Here is a 17121-nt window from a genome sequence, read left to right as displayed (position 1 = left end):
GGAGTAGGAACGAAGCGGTTTTTAGTGAATAAGAGTCTGATAATCCCTCTCGCCTCACCCGAGGCGGGAGAAGTCACTGGATCTGGATGAGTTCCCCCTCCCCCAAAATAGCAACGCAACGTCACACTTTTTATCCCCGAAGGGGTAGGTAGGATTGCACATTACGACATGTAATGCCGCTATACGACGTACACCCACTTTTCACCATTTGTGACATAAGCCCTATGTAATATGGGGTGAGCCTATTGCCATGTCCTGGGTACAATTCCATACTCCGCGCTACTACTGAGAAATTTTCGAGAAACTAAAAAAAGCCCAGAAATACTCGAGACCCCTTGACCAGCAATCGCATTGGCTACTCGACCAATGAGGTAGTCCTTCTCGCCTTACCCAAGGCGGGAGAAGTCACTGCATAATTCTCCCCCTCTCTCAAAAACATAAATAAGCATAAATAGAATTATGGTGCAATTATCTCACCTGTGGAAACCACTGCAATGTGTCATGTCCTTCTCGGGCTCGGCGAAGGCGCGAGCGGCGAGCGACTGGCACGACATCACCGATCCGTGGGGCGAGCCCTGCAAGCAACACAAATACGAAATTAAGAACAGGGATAATAGGTATGTTTCCTACTAGTCAAATTCAATACTTTTTTCGAAACGTCAAAAACGATATTTTCTATGAACTGTGTATTATTACTATTATGACGTCATAAGTTTTTGACGTCAAATAGCAGACTTATTTTTAGAAATTTAGAAAAAAATTGAAAATCCTCGGAACCCTTAAACTTAAGTGTGGGAGAGCCATGCTTCGGCACGAATGGGCCGGCTGGACCGGAGTGATACCACGACCTCACAGATAACCGACGTGAAACAACGCTTGCATTGCGTTTCGTTGTGTGAGTGAGGTTACGGGAGGCCCAATTATCCCCCTTCCCAATCTTCCCAATCCCTCATTCCCCAACAAACCTTAAATTTCTAACCCCCAAAAGGTCGGCAACGCACTTGTAACGCCTCAAAGCATACCTACGAGAATCACCATACCTACAAGACAGTCTACAAATTGTATAAAATGTACCAAATTCCATCGGATTCAGAAAGAAATGTTCGTATTTGGAGAAAATATCATACAGTGGGTCGGAAAGACGTTTATGGGTTACATTTGTGGCCTATAAAATGTTCAGGTGGGGCTTTATTGAGAGCGGGTAGCGGGTAGCGTTGCGGATTTTACTAAAGAAAATTACGGTTATTTGGCGTTATGGTGACTTGAGAATATTATGTTTAAGTTAGATTTATACCATTGCCATATACCGAGCCTATTGCCATATACCGAGCACATTTCTAGAGTTCGTGCTAAGTAGGTAACTGAGAAATTGAAAAACCAAAAATAGCCTAGCAATACTTTGCCGGATCCGGGAATCGAACCTTAGACTATTTGTCTGGCAGTCGCACTTGTGACCACTCGACTAACGAGGCATTCTACTAAAATGTAATCTTTATATATATAATTCTTCTGTAAGTGTGTATGTCACTGAACTCCTCTTAAACGAGTGGACCGATTTTGATGAACTTTTTTGTGTGTGTTCAAGGGGATCTGAGAATGGTTTAGATTCACAATTTTGTCCGCTGGACAATGTTTTTTTAATTAGTTTTTAATTTATTAGTAGTTGTTGATTTTGGAATGTTTTACATTGGATCCGACAGACGGCGCTACCATCGCAGTGTCAAATATTAATGACGTTAGATATTGTCATAACATTTGAATAACAATTTTCATCAAAAAGGTCCAGAATGTTTTAGCTTATTAAAAAATTTTCAAATTAAAGACGTGTAGACAGGACAATGTCTGTCGGGTCCGCTAGTATAATATAAAAATAAGTCGGGTTTTCTTTTCTCCAGCTCCAGAACGCACGAACCGATTCCACGCGTTCGTTGGAATGGTCTCGGACTCCGTGAGTGAGATTATAAGAAAAGAAAATTCAGGAACATTTCAAGAGAAAAGCAGGAAAAATCATTGGTGGCGAAACGAACACCACACCTAGTTTGCTAGTCTAATATAATAAACAACTACTATACAAAAATATCCACTGAAACTGCCAATATTATTATTATTTTACCAAAACCCAAATCGCTCTACACCTCCTTAAAATCGCTAACACAGGCACCACGGCGCTCTCTCACAAAAATCATAGAACGCCACGTTAACCTACATTCGCAGCCATTTTATAATGTCATAAAACGTTATGTCGGACTGTTCTCGTTAGTTATAATCATCACATTATACTGTTGTATTTGTGGACAGTGGTGTTTGTGTTCCGGTGTATAGGGAATAGATGTAGTTCATAATAATATTACCTACGTCTTCCATTCTAGCTCTGTAGTTGGTTAGGTGATTATTTATTTCAATGGATCCACATAACATATCTACACTAAAATAGAATAATCTGTCCTAAATGTGGAAGAGCCATGCTTCGGCACGAATGGGCCGGCTCGACCGGAGTGATATCATGGCTTGGAGTGAGGTACCGGAGGTGGTATCTTCCCAATCCCTGATTCTCCAACAACCCTTAAATTCCTAACTCCCAAAAGGCCAAAAGGCAATTTTCGTAGCTGTACTTAATATTATGTGGTGATGCCAGAGCAGAATACATTTGTTAGTCTTCCCGTGGGTATCGTAAGAGCCGACTAAGGGACAGGAGACTGGGCAGCAGCACTCTCTGATAAATTTGAACCTTTTATACTGGAATCTGTTCAGCGTGGAGATTATGGCAAATCTTCACATGTAGAGAAGGCCTATAGTCCAGTATTAGACTGACTTCATAATAAATATTTGAAAAGATATGATCTTGCGCTGGTATTCTAGTAAAGCATGAGAATCTCCATGTAGATTCTCGTGACTATGAGTCCCTGGCAAGGCTTGAAACTAGTCGAGTTACCTCGTCAAACAGTTTCGTGTGTAAACTGAAATTATTGTTTGTTCTCAGAATAACTAGTTACTCAGATAAAAAATGATTAACCTATCTATATAACTAGTTTAAAAAAGTGTAGTAATGCCAGTAGCAGCGCGACAATCTCCGCGTCAGGCTTGAAACTAGTCGAGTTCCTCGTCAAACAGTTGCGTGAGTAAGCCGATAACAATTAGTTTAAAAAAGACGTAAAATCGTGGTATTTTAGTATTACGTATACTACATGAGTAGAGTAAACATAATATCATTTCGATGTAAATAAAATAGGTACACTGTGCAGAATGTGCTAAGACTAAAATAAACTTTGCTAGTCTATACTAATAAATATGAAAAGGAAATATTTCAATGTTTATTTAGATACATTGAATATGCTCGCAAACTACTGAACCGATTTGAAACATTCTTTCACTATTCGAAAGCTTATTTTTTAGAGATTAACATAATATATGTTAGTATTTATCCTGATATTCCTACAGGTTCAGATATCTATAGTTAGTTAGTGATTTTTTTAAATTAGGTAGAAGACAGTGGAAAATTAGAGGCCAATCTCTTATCATATTATCTTTTTTTAACAAAGTCGGTTAAAAAGACGTTCGACTTTCGCGTCTGTCAGTCTGTAATCGAATCGAATCAAATAAAACCCAACCTAAAAATCTTACAGATGGTGTCCAGAAGGACAGATGGTGGCCCAGTAGGGCTGGTGCCGACCCAGAGCTGCGAATTACCTAGCGGCTCTGGCTCTAAGAACAGTAGTACAACAAGTGATAGTAAAACAAGAGTTAGTCAGTAAGAATCTGACACTCCTTCTCGCCTCGCCCATGGCGAGAGAAATCATTCGATGATTCCCCTCCCCCTACCATTAAAAAAACCTAACGACCTTAATCTTAAAGCAATTAAAACAGTATAGCTAACTAACTAGATTAAAATTTAACTAGTTAAATCATTTAATTGACTGATAAAGGCTAACAATACTTGAGTATTCGAGTTATCTACACGATATAGTTATTTCAAGTACCTAGCGCAGTTAACAAAGTGATAACGTTGAAGTGGATTGTTAAAAGTGTATTAAGATTATATTTTATTGTAGTTTTTGTAAAGATATAGTAGGTTTTTTTTTGTGGGGGGAAATCGTCCAATGACTTCTCTCGCCTTGGGCGAGGCGAGAGGGAGTGTCAGACTCTTACTGACTAAAACCACCCCGTTCCTACTCCTGCCTGTCGAGCCGGAGCCCCGGTAATCCCGCTAGGTAGTCCGCAGCTCCGGATCAGGCATCAGCCCTACTGGGCCCCATCTGTGGTGGTCTGATGAAGATATAGTAGGTAGGAAGTTGGCAGTAAATACTTCGATTGGGAGTAATGGTTTATGATTAGTGGATGAGTCGTTTTGGAAGCCGTTTTAAGGCTATAATCATAATTGGGTTTTTTATGGTAACTATAAGCCGGTAAACGAGCAGATGGATCACCTGATAATAAGTAATCGCTGCCGCTCATGGACACCCGAAACACCAGAGGCGTTACAAGTACGTTGCCGGTCTTTTAGGGGGGTTGTTGAAGAATCGGGGATTGGGAAGATTGGGAATGGAGGTAATTGGGCCTCCGGTAACCTCACTCATACAACGGAAGCGTTGTTTCACGTTAGTTGTCTGTGAGGCCGTGGTATTACTCCGGTCGAGCCGGCCCATTTGTGCCGAAGCGTGGCTCTGCCACATTTAACACATTAATCGCTAGTTAGTTATGGGGGCAATTATTAACGCAAAAATTACCTTGCTTAAAATTGATTTGCTTTTAAACTGCCACGTAGGTCACCTGTGACCTACGTTAGCGGAGGATTTGCCTTCGACAGTTTTCTGATGGCAGTTAAGGGCTTAAAAGATTTTTGTTGGCAGTCCTAAGTCTTAAGATCGATCGACTCAATCATAACCTTATTAAACACACATTCAAACGAACCACATCAAAGAGGAAGCGTCGCAGTTGTAACTATAACATGTTTTTACCATTCATCTAGTGGTATCAACAAACAAACTGCCTGTATCATAAGAACAATCACGTTACGTCACAGGGGATCGTTGTGTGCCAACAGTGAGCCGCCATTGAATCTCGGTGCGATAGGCTAAACTGCATTCGTCCGCCGGCCATTGTTTAGCTATGTTTTATTATCATTTAGTTTTGGTAACGGAGTGACTGTGTGGTCTGGCTACTGACTAGGTAGTTGAGCTGTATACTTGACTATGAGTACGTGGTTCAGTTTGGCGAGCTAACAAAATAAGTGTGGTAGAGCCATGCTTCGGCACGAATGACCGGAGTGATACCACGGCCGAGCAGATAATTGACGTGAAACAATGCTTTCGTCGTTCCCAATCTTTCCAATTCCGCAACAACCTTTAAATTCCTAACCCCCAAAAGGCCGGCAACGCATTTATAACGCCTCTGGAGAAATCATTGGATGATTTACTCTCCTCAAAATGCTCGCTTACTATCTCGTTGAAAGGCTTTCGAGCATCATGGTCCAAAAGTAGTTTTTTGTGATCTTTCATCTTGAATAACTATCAATCTCTACACTACATGAGCTGCTGTTTACATGTGAACATTAGCTCATGACGATACCTAAGTACGTGTGTCGCCTGGACAGTCCACGCTACATCCTTGTTGACTGGACATCTACACTACATGAGCTGCTGTTTACATGTGAACATTAGCTCACGACGATACCTAAGTACGTGTGTCGCCTGGACAGTCCACGCTACATCCTTGTTGACTGGACATCTACACTACATGAGCTGCTGTTTACATGTGAACATTAGCTCATGACGATACCTAAGTACGTGTGTCGCCTGGACAGTCCACGCTACATCCTTGTTGACTGGACATCTACACTACATGAGCTGCTGTTTACATGTGAACATTAGCTCATGACGATACCTAAGTACGTGTGTCGCCTGGACAGTCAACCTCGCTACAAACACGCACAATAATTATATGCGTTCATTAGTCAGTGTAATCTTATATCATTTGGCTTATGTAACTATATAACTAGGATACCTACAATGTGGTTAAGAATACTAAATTACTTTAAAAATCGCTTCTTAGTTAGTTGTGACTTTGATTCAGAGATTTCGCATTTTAGATAACTAAATATTTAAAGTGATGACTTAAGCATACCTGTTCTTTCCCTAAGGGATTTCCCAGTCGACGAGTGTAGTTTGAGAATACATACTTCAGTTAAGATAGTGAAGAGCATTATATAGCATTAATATTATTATATTATGTGTGTGTGTTTACAGTAAATGAAAGGAGAAACAGGCTTACATTGAAATAAAGTACTTACTCCTTCATAAGGTTTTGGTCAGACCACATCTTTTTTTTTTTAAACTGACATGGTCACTAACACTAGAACTTAAGACGGGATATTTACCATGTTTATTTCTATGAGTTTCAATTCATCCGTGATCATGGCGCTTGCAACAGTGCCGAAATATCGGAAACTCATAGACATTAATAAAAATGGTAAATTCTTATGTTAATACTACATCTTTATATCCCCTAAGGTTCCCAACTGGTGAACCATGGACCACTGGTGGTAAGCAGAAGGCAAAATATGGTCTACGAAATAAGAATGATATACAAGACAGCACCTAATAAAAATACCATTGTTAACAACCAAATAATATTGAGAGGATCAACTGATTTCTCTGTTTTAACTATGAATAGATTCAATGCAATCAAACAATAAAAATTTCCTCTTTATTATATTATACCGTACAATGATGTACAAGTAACTATATTTAACTATATTTATATATTTCCTATGAGGAAAATACCTGCTACATAAAATCAAGAGAAAACAGTATTAAAATAGAACATGCAACATCACACCTTTTATCCCCGAAGCGGTAGACAGAGGTGCACATTATGGCATGTAATACTGCTATACAATGTACACCCACTTTTTACCGTTTGTGTTATAAGTCCCATGTAATAGGGGGTGAGCCTATTGCCATATATTATGATATTGGCTTACTCACATTTCTGTTTGACTAACTTAACTAGTATTAGGCCATGCTAGAGCAGTATCAGTAGCAGCGCGACAGTGCTACGTCATGTGTCGCGAAATGCTGCTCATGAATATGAGCCTCGAACAGATAACATAATACCTAATTGATTTTCCTTGAGTTTATAGTTAATTTACCGAGAAATATTTTATGATTTACCTCAAGTAAAATAAAAGGTTTTAGCCTCATTGTTAGTCGAGTGGTCATAATATGAATCAAAGGACTTCAAATTAATTTGTGGTACACTTAATGATTGGATAGAGTTCTTTCACATTGGTCTTCATCAAGTTGAATCATTTGTGCCAAAGCATGGCTCTCACAAACTTAATAACAGCTTCAGTTCTTTTCTTTTATTATAAAGCTGAAGAGTTTGTTTGAATGTGCTAATCTCTGGTACTACTGGTTCGAATGGAATCAATTTTTATATGCTGGGTAGTTCATTTATTGAGGAAGGCTATAGGCTTTAAAACATCATGCTATAGTCCCTATTTAAAATGAGCCAATGCAGCTTGAAATAAATGGGTAAATTAAATAAATAATAGTAGAGAGTTGGTACCTAACTGTGCCCTGTGCACAGGTACTATTCAGGCACATAACAAAATGTTTGATTTAATAGCTTATTTACCTTAAAATGTTATTATATAGAGTTTGGTGCTTATTTTCCTTCAGACAAATCTACAATTGGGAAAGTACCTTGACTGATAGACGGACTGCTGGTTAATTCTCTTTTTAGGCTCCATAAACTGTAGCTGCAGAATACCTAGCGGGTTTACCGGGGCTCCGGCTCGAAAGGCTATAGTAGGAACAGGGTAGTTTTTAGTCAGTAAGAGCCAGACTCTCCCTCTTGCTTCGCTCAAGGCAGTCAGCAAGTCATTGGATGATTTTCCCACCATAAAAATAAGGCTTCATAATATGAAAAGGTACTTGTATGTGGATTACTACACAACGTCACGCCTTTTTATCCCCGATGGGGTAAGCAGAGTTGCACATTATGGCACGAAATGCCGCTATACAAAGTACTCTCACTTGTGTTATAAGTCCCATGTAATAGAGGGTGAGCCTATTGCCATATACTGGGACAAATGCCATATTATATTGTAAGTCCATGAATTAATTCAACTTAAATAGTTTTGTTTCAAATATTAACTGTTTCATTGATCTTAATATTAACTGTAGACTCCTACAATGTAAAGAAATCTTAAATCGAAGGTCAAGACCTACATTGGGTCACTATGCAACAGTCTAATTGGACATCGTAACTATTAAACGGTTCTAAAACTATCTAATATCTTAATAAAACAGTAAAACACCCACCTTATTCATAAAATACGTAACACACATCATGCAACACATAAAAAACAAAAGAAAAACACATTTAAGTATAAAATATTAAAACAACCACAAAATTGTTATAAAAAATTCTTCACAAAGGTTGTCAGTTGCGGAAAAAAAATTAAATAAAAAAGAAATAGACATACAGACAACATCTAGGACAGCCTGCTACGAATACCGCCTCACATTCTGACCGCAGAGCATCCAGCTGTCGGTGCAAACACCGAAAACCCGCCTCATCCTCGTATTTCACTAATATTCGGCAATTTATACACATAAAGTGCCATTTAGTAAAGTAAATATTCACTAGTTACAAAAACCACTACAAACTTTGAAGCACTCAAACACGCATCGCATCGAAAAAAATCAAAATTCTAAATTCAAATTGTATACTTTTTTTTTTTATTTGGTACAAAGACAATTTTTGTTTTTCTTACAATTTGGCTTATTAGGTATTCTTGTTACACTGTTAATTTTAACACTTTGGCACTCAAGTTTTCGAAACGAAATCACTTTTTGTACAACAATTGGCACCGATACGTATCTTAGAGACCTGAATTTCGAAAGTATTTCTGCAATAAAACGTCTAAACGCAACAGCTTCACGGTCCGTCGATGATCACAGTGTTAAAAGTGAGAAATAATGTGTAAAAAGCAGCACTGCACCACAATTTCGACACTTTTAAAAACAATATTTACACCGAACTGAGCTACAAACAAAAATAGCAACTCCTATGGCCACGGACGTAAGGCAATGGACCGACGTTTTTCGATGTCCGTTCGATAATTCGTGATCGCGAATCGTTAGCGAATAAACGAATACACTAATACACAGTAAATTAATTCACGAAAAAGCTTTTTTCTAATGAAAATGATCGCGAAATAATAAGTCAGGAGCGTAATTTGATTTGACAGACGACACTCCCCCCACCCCGCTCGCGGCTCACTGCGGGTCGATGACGGTGTTGCCAGCGCGCAAACATTACCTCACCGTTGCGGGAGAATTTTGACATAAATAGACCGCCGGGGAAAATGTAGTGGTAAATATAATCTTCATTTTTATTATTGTGTGTTGCGTTGAAATATTTTATTGAGTTCTATAAACGTAGTAGAGCGGAGAGGTAACCGTTTTATTGAACATATTTATCATTCTGATCTTAGTAAGAGGTTGAATTTATTTCTATTAATTTTATCTTAGAATCTTGATGTAAATCGATGATTGGCTTCTATCTCAGATGTTGATTTGAAATGCATTATAGAGATAACAAAACATATGTAATAAGTATAAGCAACCTGCATTGAGCAAGCGTGGTGATTAATGCTCAAACCTTCTCCGAGTGAGAAGAGGCCTTTGGTTAGCAGTATCCAGTAGTAGTAGCAGTGCTGTTGATGTGGTGTGATAAGTCACTTTATACGACTTGCTAAACCGCATTGAGCAAGTATGGTTATTAATGCTCAAAACTTTCATTTGAGAAGAGGCTTTGCTCAGCATTGGGTACATAAAGAGCTGTTGACGATGACTTTAAAAACACTTTTTAGATTTTTTTATGGTATAAGCCGGTAAACGAGCAGACGGATCATTTGATGGTACCCAAAATACCAGAGCCGTTACAAGTGCGTTGCCGGCCTTTTGAGGGTTAGGAATTTAAGTGTTATTGGGGAATCGGGGATTGAGAAGATTGGGAAGGCAGGTAATTGGGCCTCCGATAACCTCACTCACACAACGCAAGCGTTGTTTCACGTCAGTTTTCTGTGAGGTCGTGGTATCACTCCGGTCGAGCCGGTCCAGCAGTGCCTGTTGCCGATGACGATGATGACTTTACACGAATCACAGTAATTTTAGAGTTAAAATTGTGTTATTGTAACTTTCGTGAGACATACTAAATTAATTATTATGCGCTGCTACTGTAGCAGCGCGACAATCGCCGCGTCGTGTGCCGCAGAATGCTGCTCATGAATATGAGCCTCTAGCATGGCTTGAAACTAGTCGAGTTCCTCGTCAAAACGTTACGTGAGTAAGGCTATAACTTAATAATTGAGTTAAAATTGTCTTTCAAAGGTCACAAAGATTGACATTGATTGCACGGCAGGCTAGCTGTATCAAATACCTACGTACATATGTACCTAGGTAAATAAATAACGAGACGCATTCATAGCTGATTAGAATATAAATAACCAGAGCGACAGACTTGTGAATCTAGTCACAGATGCATGTTAGATAGAGATTACAAAATTGGAATGTTTTTCTATGTATAAGACAAAATTACGGTGTATCTATTACCTAATTGGAATATTGCCTATAAAATAGTACGACATGTTTTGATTCTTGTTTATTGGTTTTTATGCGCTAATATCCCGAACTACTGGTTTGAATTCATTATATTTGTTTTGGATAGGATAATCAATAGGAGTCGAGTAGGAGGTAAAACCGCACTGTTCGGAGCTGCGGACTACCTAACAGGTTTACCGGGGCTCCGATTCGAAAAGCAGGAGTAGGAACGGGGTGGTTTTTAGTCAGTAAGAGTCTGACACTCCCTTTCGCCTCGCCCAAGGTGAGAGAAGTCATTGGATGATTTTCCCCCTCAAAAAAAGGGAGCAAGTTAGCAAGTAGAGAAATATATATGTTTGGTAGTTTATTACCTTATAGGAGATGCAAATGACTTTGTTTTATTTAAATTTTATCATCACCATTGTTCATTGTTTAGCCACAAAAAAGGTTGACATAAAAATATACAAAATCATAGGGAAAGTAAGGAATCAACACAAGAGCAAAGCCGATACGGGTTTTTACGTATGATTACGAGCTTCAATTAGAGAAGAAAACATATAAACATAAAGTGAAGATATTTATAAACGCTTACAACTTTGATGGGCTATAAAATATTACATTGTACTTATTGGAGAAATTAATAAAGTTACAGAGTTGATCAATACTGTCATTATATCAGACTTTCTCTGTACGTTCATTGGTTATATTTTCTTCGAGATATTGTATACAGTATATCATAACAATAAATTATTTTACTAGTCATAGTGATAATTATAAGCAAGCTGCAAGTAATTTGTGTTTGAAAACTAACTTTTATTATTTACGCATTTTTCTGAAGAAATCGTGTGTGAAAGAGAAAGACTAAGTATGATTTGCCAGGATAACTTTTTTTATGGTATAAGCCGGTAAACGAGCAGACGGATTATCTGATGGTAAGCAATCGCCGCCGCCCATTGACTTTCGAAACACCAATGGCGTTTCAATTGCCGGCCTTTTAGGGTTGTAATTGGGGATAAAGAAAATTGGGAAGGGAGGTAATTAGGCTTCAGGTAACCTCACACACACAACGAAACATAATGCAAGCGTTGTTTCACGTCGGTTTTCTGCTCGGCCGTGGTATCACTCCGGTCGAGCCGGCTCATTTGTGTTGAAGCATGGCTCTCCCACACTTAAACTTAATCAATGATGCGCCAAGAAATTTTATAGGTCACATGCTATAAATCTGGAACACGGGATATTATCGAGATTCCTAACTTCGACGTTTATAGCCTAACTTCGGTTATACGTAACTGCCAAATACTATATGCGTACGTTTGCCTAACACAGGGAAAATACTATCTCTTTAACTTCTCTAAAAGCTTGATTCACGTGAAAAAAGAAATCTAGGAATTTCAGGATCTTTTCATACGAAAGCCGCTACGGAAAAAATGCCATCGTTCGACTATATTATACTTTTATTAACCGACTTCAAAAAAGGTATAAGGTATGTATGTTTGTGCGCGATTATCTTGCGTTTGGCCAAACCAATTTTGATGCGGTTTTAACATAGTTTTTTTCAGACTTAGGAGAATTTACCAGAGAATTATCAGCCTTGAAAAAATTGAGGCGACAAAGTAAACGTAAGGCGGTTCACATTCAACAAAAACAGTTTTTTAAAACCTCTATTCTCATAAAAAAGTAGACAAAACAAGCTCTTTTAATATGAAAAACCGCCGAAGAAAATTCATATCAACACAGGCAGACCGGGACACTAAAGACATACTAGTCAACAGATCTATGAGACGACTTTCTCCGACCGCTTTAATTGATTACCCACTCCGCCATTTCCACCAGTTAGTCAGCTATGGTGTTTTATGACGACATAATATTAAAGCAGTGACGTCAGCATACGGCCACGGTGCGTAGAACATATATACGGTTAAAGTAAATGAGTCATTTTATTGTAATTGATGTGTGTTTTGGTAAAAACAATATTAAATGTCTAGTTTTCCCGTAGTCACAGTAATATTACTCATGTCTTTACTACTCTATTAGATATTGTTGTTTGGTTATTGGGGCAGTTGAGAAAAGTATCTTAGATTTTATACGTTCTTTTTAGAGGGGGAAAATCATCCAATTACTTCTCGTAACTTGGACGAGGCGAGAGGGAGTGTCAGACTCTTACTGATTAAAAGCAACCACGTTCCTACTCCTGCTTTTCGTGCCGGAGCCTCGGTAAACCGCTAGGCAGTTCTCAACTCCGGGTATCAGTCCTATTGGGCTTCATGTATGGTGGTCTGATGGCTATTTGAGGCGTGCGCGGAATGCGACGGTCTGGTTCTGATTGGGTGGCGAGCTACCCGTGCTCGCAATACATTTGATACCTAGTACAGCTAAGTATTATACTATCTGTATCAAAATAAACTCGCCCTCTAAAACATTGGACCACAAAAACTGGTATAGATTCAACGTCACATTGAATTTCCATAACCCTTCCTCACTCACTCACAAATAAAAGACAAAAACCATACCAACACAGAACACACCATTTAACCAACACGACCTCTTAAAACAGAAATTACAATAATCCCCCCAATTAAACCCCTATTTTACTACAACAGAATCCAATCTACGCATCAATGAACAAGACTCCGGACTAGATGTGAACAACAAAAGGTAGGGAATGGGAGGGGAGGGGAAGGATCCATTTCAATTCTATTACCGCATTCCTATTCAATATCAGAAATTTAATATTGCGTTTAATACTGAAAGAATGGAAGGTCGAGAGCTACTGAGAAAGAATGCTGAGTCGAGCTAAGTGTAATTTACATAGACGAGACGGTTTTTAGACACCGAAGAGGTGGACAGAGGTGTTGACTAAATTAATAAGCCCCGGTTACTTTACTTAGGTAAATAGCGAAAACTGCTCCGAAATCGGATGTTTGGTTTCGAAAATATGTCTGACGTATGGAGAAAATATAAGTTTTTAAACTGACATGGGCACTAACACTATCATTAGAATGATATGGAGAAAATGTTCGATATAGGTGGATTTTAAAAGTCAATGTGAGGTGGAATTCAAAATTTAAAAATCTTGCAATGTAACTCATTACACATCACAACATTTCACTACACATCCATTGAGGTAACGCGAGGCGAGAGCGAAAGAGGTTAGCTATTTACAAAATAGTGCGCATAGAATCTGGGATTCTGGTATTTGGTAATTAGAAAATTACCAATATAAATTACCATCAGTACGAGTTTGTTTTAGGCTTAAAATAATTGTAACGAAAGGGCGTTCGGCGTTCTGAAAGGTCAATTCAGATCGCCGAACGCGCTCTTGTTTCGATTACTATAAACTTAAAGCAAACTCATACTAAGGGTACAGACAAGTCACCTGATGGTAACCAATCGAAACAACATTTAACCACGCGTTACTACAGGCATTACGAAAGATGTTACCTACCTATATTGTAAATCATTACACTAACCATACCGTCATGGCGTCGGTGTTCTAAATTAATCAATAAAACTGATGCATACATTTTCCTTATTGTTTTCCTTGTTCAATAGAAACATTTTGATTTCAATTAACGTCAACGGTGTCTACATAAATAATGTAGTTATTTGGCGTAAATTATGACATAAAATAACGTCACGTGTTTTGATCTTCGAAGACGTAAGTAGATCAAGACCCTTAGTATGAGTTTGCTTTACGTTTAAAGTAATCGAAACGAGAGCGCGGTCGGCGCTCTGATTGGCCGGCTCGAATAAACCAACTAATCAGAGCGCCGAACGCGCTACATACTAAGGGTACTGCACATGTGAAATGTAACACTCACTTTTCCCCAGTTATGTTATGAGTCCCATGTACCACATGTTTTGACGTGTGAGTGAGGTTACCAGAGGCCCACTTACCTCCCTTCCCAATCCCCAACAACCCCTAAATTCCTAACACCCAAAAAGGCAGCAACGCACTTGTAACGCCTCGTTAAAGACCACCCCGTTCCTACTCCTGCTTTTCGAACCGGAGCCCCAGTAAACCCGCTAGGTAGTCCGCAGCTCCGGATAACCCTTACCCTAAAATTGCTTAACGCTACTTATTACGTGTATTCAGCGATCAGAAAGTCCGACAACGGGTATAACCATTGTGTCACCCCTATCTGGTTGGAAAGGGTAGATCGTTATCTCATCGCAAAATACTTGGTATTAAGTTGAAAATTTAACTTCAACTTATACAGGTGAATTTCAGAAATAGCACGGAGTTTGAAATTGCGTTTGGTATATGACAATAGAGAGTCTAGTCTATTTTTTATGGTATAAGCCGGTAAACGAGCATACGGATCACCTGATGGTAAGCAATCTTGAAACACCAGATGAAGATCATTTTAAACAAAATTTTGCAAATTAAGATGTTTTTCAAATTGCCCTTTTTACTTGATATTCTACTTATCATCAAGTTGTTAATTTATTTTTTATTATTGAGAATTTTGTATATAATTTTACGTTTATGGGGAGCTAATAAACCAAGGAAGTTTTTCTAATAGTTTGTACGCTTAGTGTCATATATTTTTTTCGAAATAAATCCAGTTATCTATTGACCAAATTAGTGAAACAAAACAAAAGTTCATAGGAAATTACTTGCTATTTTAAAACGAATAATATTTCTGCCATTATTAGTATTCATAAATGATAACTGATGTATTGGCAACTGATTAAAACTAAAATAACTAAAATCCAACCAGTATTTTTTTATTTATTGATGTTTTTGTAATCAATTCGGGATATTTTTACCAAAACCAAAAATGTTGAATATCTCAGAAACTAGCCACTTTCCGCCCAAGGACCTCAGGGCTATTTTTGTAGGAAATTAGTTGTATTATCACCTCCCGAGAGGAATACGTCGAATTCAAAGTCACCCTGTATATACTGGTTATTCATACTACATATAGGTAGGTACATAAACTATGTATTACGGATGGGTAACACGCTAGACGGCGAGTGACGTGAGCGGCTGAGCGTCTCTATTATACTAACTAATCAAGGATACTACGCAGTTTCTTTATAAGTGTGAGTATTTATAAATCCTTCGTTGACATCATGAATCACGACGACATTATAATCCCTTATGGGGCCCAGTAGGGCTGAATCCGGAGCTGCGGACTACCTAGCGGGTTTACCGGGGCTCCGGTTCGAAAAGCAAGACTAGAAACGGGGTGGCCTTTAGACAGCAAGAGTCTGACACTCCCACTCGCTTCACCCATGGCGAGAGAAGTCATTGGATAATTTTTTCTCTTTCAAAAAATAAAAGAGCCGAAATTCTTAAACCAAAATAATCTAATCAAACATCAGAGGCGTTACAAATGCGCTGCCGGCCTTTTGGGGTTAGGAATCTAAGGGTTTTTGTGGAATTGGGGATTGGGAAGGGTAATTGGGCGTTATTTCATGTCTGTATTCTGTGAGGCCGTGGTATCACTACGGTTGAGCCTACAAAAATACTCAAAGGTACCTACTTATTCCTGCCAAACTTAACCACAACCAAACCCATTGTACCTGTTACGTATTCCTATTATTATTAAATCCAACAACTAATACTACAAATTAAATTAACCACGATTGTCCTACATGAAAATGTATAGTCCCAACTAATTAATGTCAATTATATAATAACAAAATGACTAAAATACCTCAATTACTAACTGTAGGCTACAATCATACCATATTACGGCGTACATCAGATTCCGTGATAGCGATATGACCAGTCCACTAACAAGCCACCTAGTCATCAATTTATATTAGTGCAATAAACTAAAGTGTAGGTGGTATTGTATTGAGGTAATGTAGGGAGAATTTGCTTGTTAGGCTGACCACACAAAACTTTGTAACCAATCAGCGTAGAAGAAAATGTAAACGAAGTTGACTGCCTCGTTGGTCGAGTGGTCGTAAGTACCACTGCTGGGCAAGGGGTCTCGGGTTCGATTCGCGTGTCGGGCAAAGTATTACTGGGCTTTTTTCGGGTTTTCGAAAATTTTTCAGTAGTAGCACGGAGTCGGGAATCTCACTCCCTATTACATGGGACTAAGAGCAGTCCCTTTGCGACTCGAAACCAGTAGAGGTTTTCTCAATTCATTCTTTTTGTTTAAGTATATCTCACCAATGGGTAGGAGGGGGAGGCCTTTGTTCAGCAGTGGACGTCTCTCGGTTGATGATGATGATGTCTCACCATACTTATTATAAGAAGAGAAGAAGAATCAATAAAATATTTACTAGACATAGCTATACTCCGGAGCTGCGGACTACCTAGCGGGTTTACTGAGGCTCCGGCTCGAAAAGCAGGAGAAGGAACGGGGTGGTTTTTAGTCAGTAAGAGTCTGACACTCCCTCTCGCCTCGCCCAAGGCGGGAGAAGGCAATGGATGATTTTCCCCCCTCAAAAAAAAAAAAACATAGCTACACTACAGGGATCATTACATAAAAATGCTAGTCTCACAGTCTCACCTATCACTTTCACAAAGCACAACAATAAACAACAG

The 17121-nt window shown here is 38.7% G+C and overlaps 1 protein-coding gene across 4 annotated transcripts in view; it reads right to left on the bottom strand.

Annotated features, from left to right (window-relative positions):
• The window catches only part of LOC118280207 (GTPase-activating protein CdGAPr), a 101751-nt gene that overhangs the window by 31098 nt on the left and 53532 nt on the right, over window positions 1–17121 (bottom strand). For 2 of the 4 annotated variants that reach the window (XM_050701784.1, XM_050701785.1), the window contains exons 1-2: window positions 8529–9299; window positions 478–575 (exon numbers count right to left, since the gene is read on the bottom strand). In XM_050701784.1, the coding sequence (XP_050557741.1) occupies window positions 478–575; window positions 8529–8582 (152 nt within the window). In that variant the 5' untranslated portion in view covers window positions 8583–9299. Of the gene's footprint in view, window positions 1–477; window positions 576–8488; window positions 9300–17121 lie in introns of those variants that run through there. The other 2 variants (XM_050701786.1, XM_050701787.1) reach the window with 2 other exon arrangements.

Source organism: Spodoptera frugiperda, chromosome 21, assembly GCF_023101765.2.
Source record: "Spodoptera frugiperda isolate SF20-4 chromosome 21, AGI-APGP_CSIRO_Sfru_2.0, whole genome shotgun sequence".
Taxonomy (NCBI): Eukaryota; Metazoa; Arthropoda; class Insecta; order Lepidoptera; family Noctuidae; genus Spodoptera; species Spodoptera frugiperda.
Note: the sequence above shows the minus strand (reverse complement) of the source record. Positions and strands in the feature narration are given on the sequence as shown.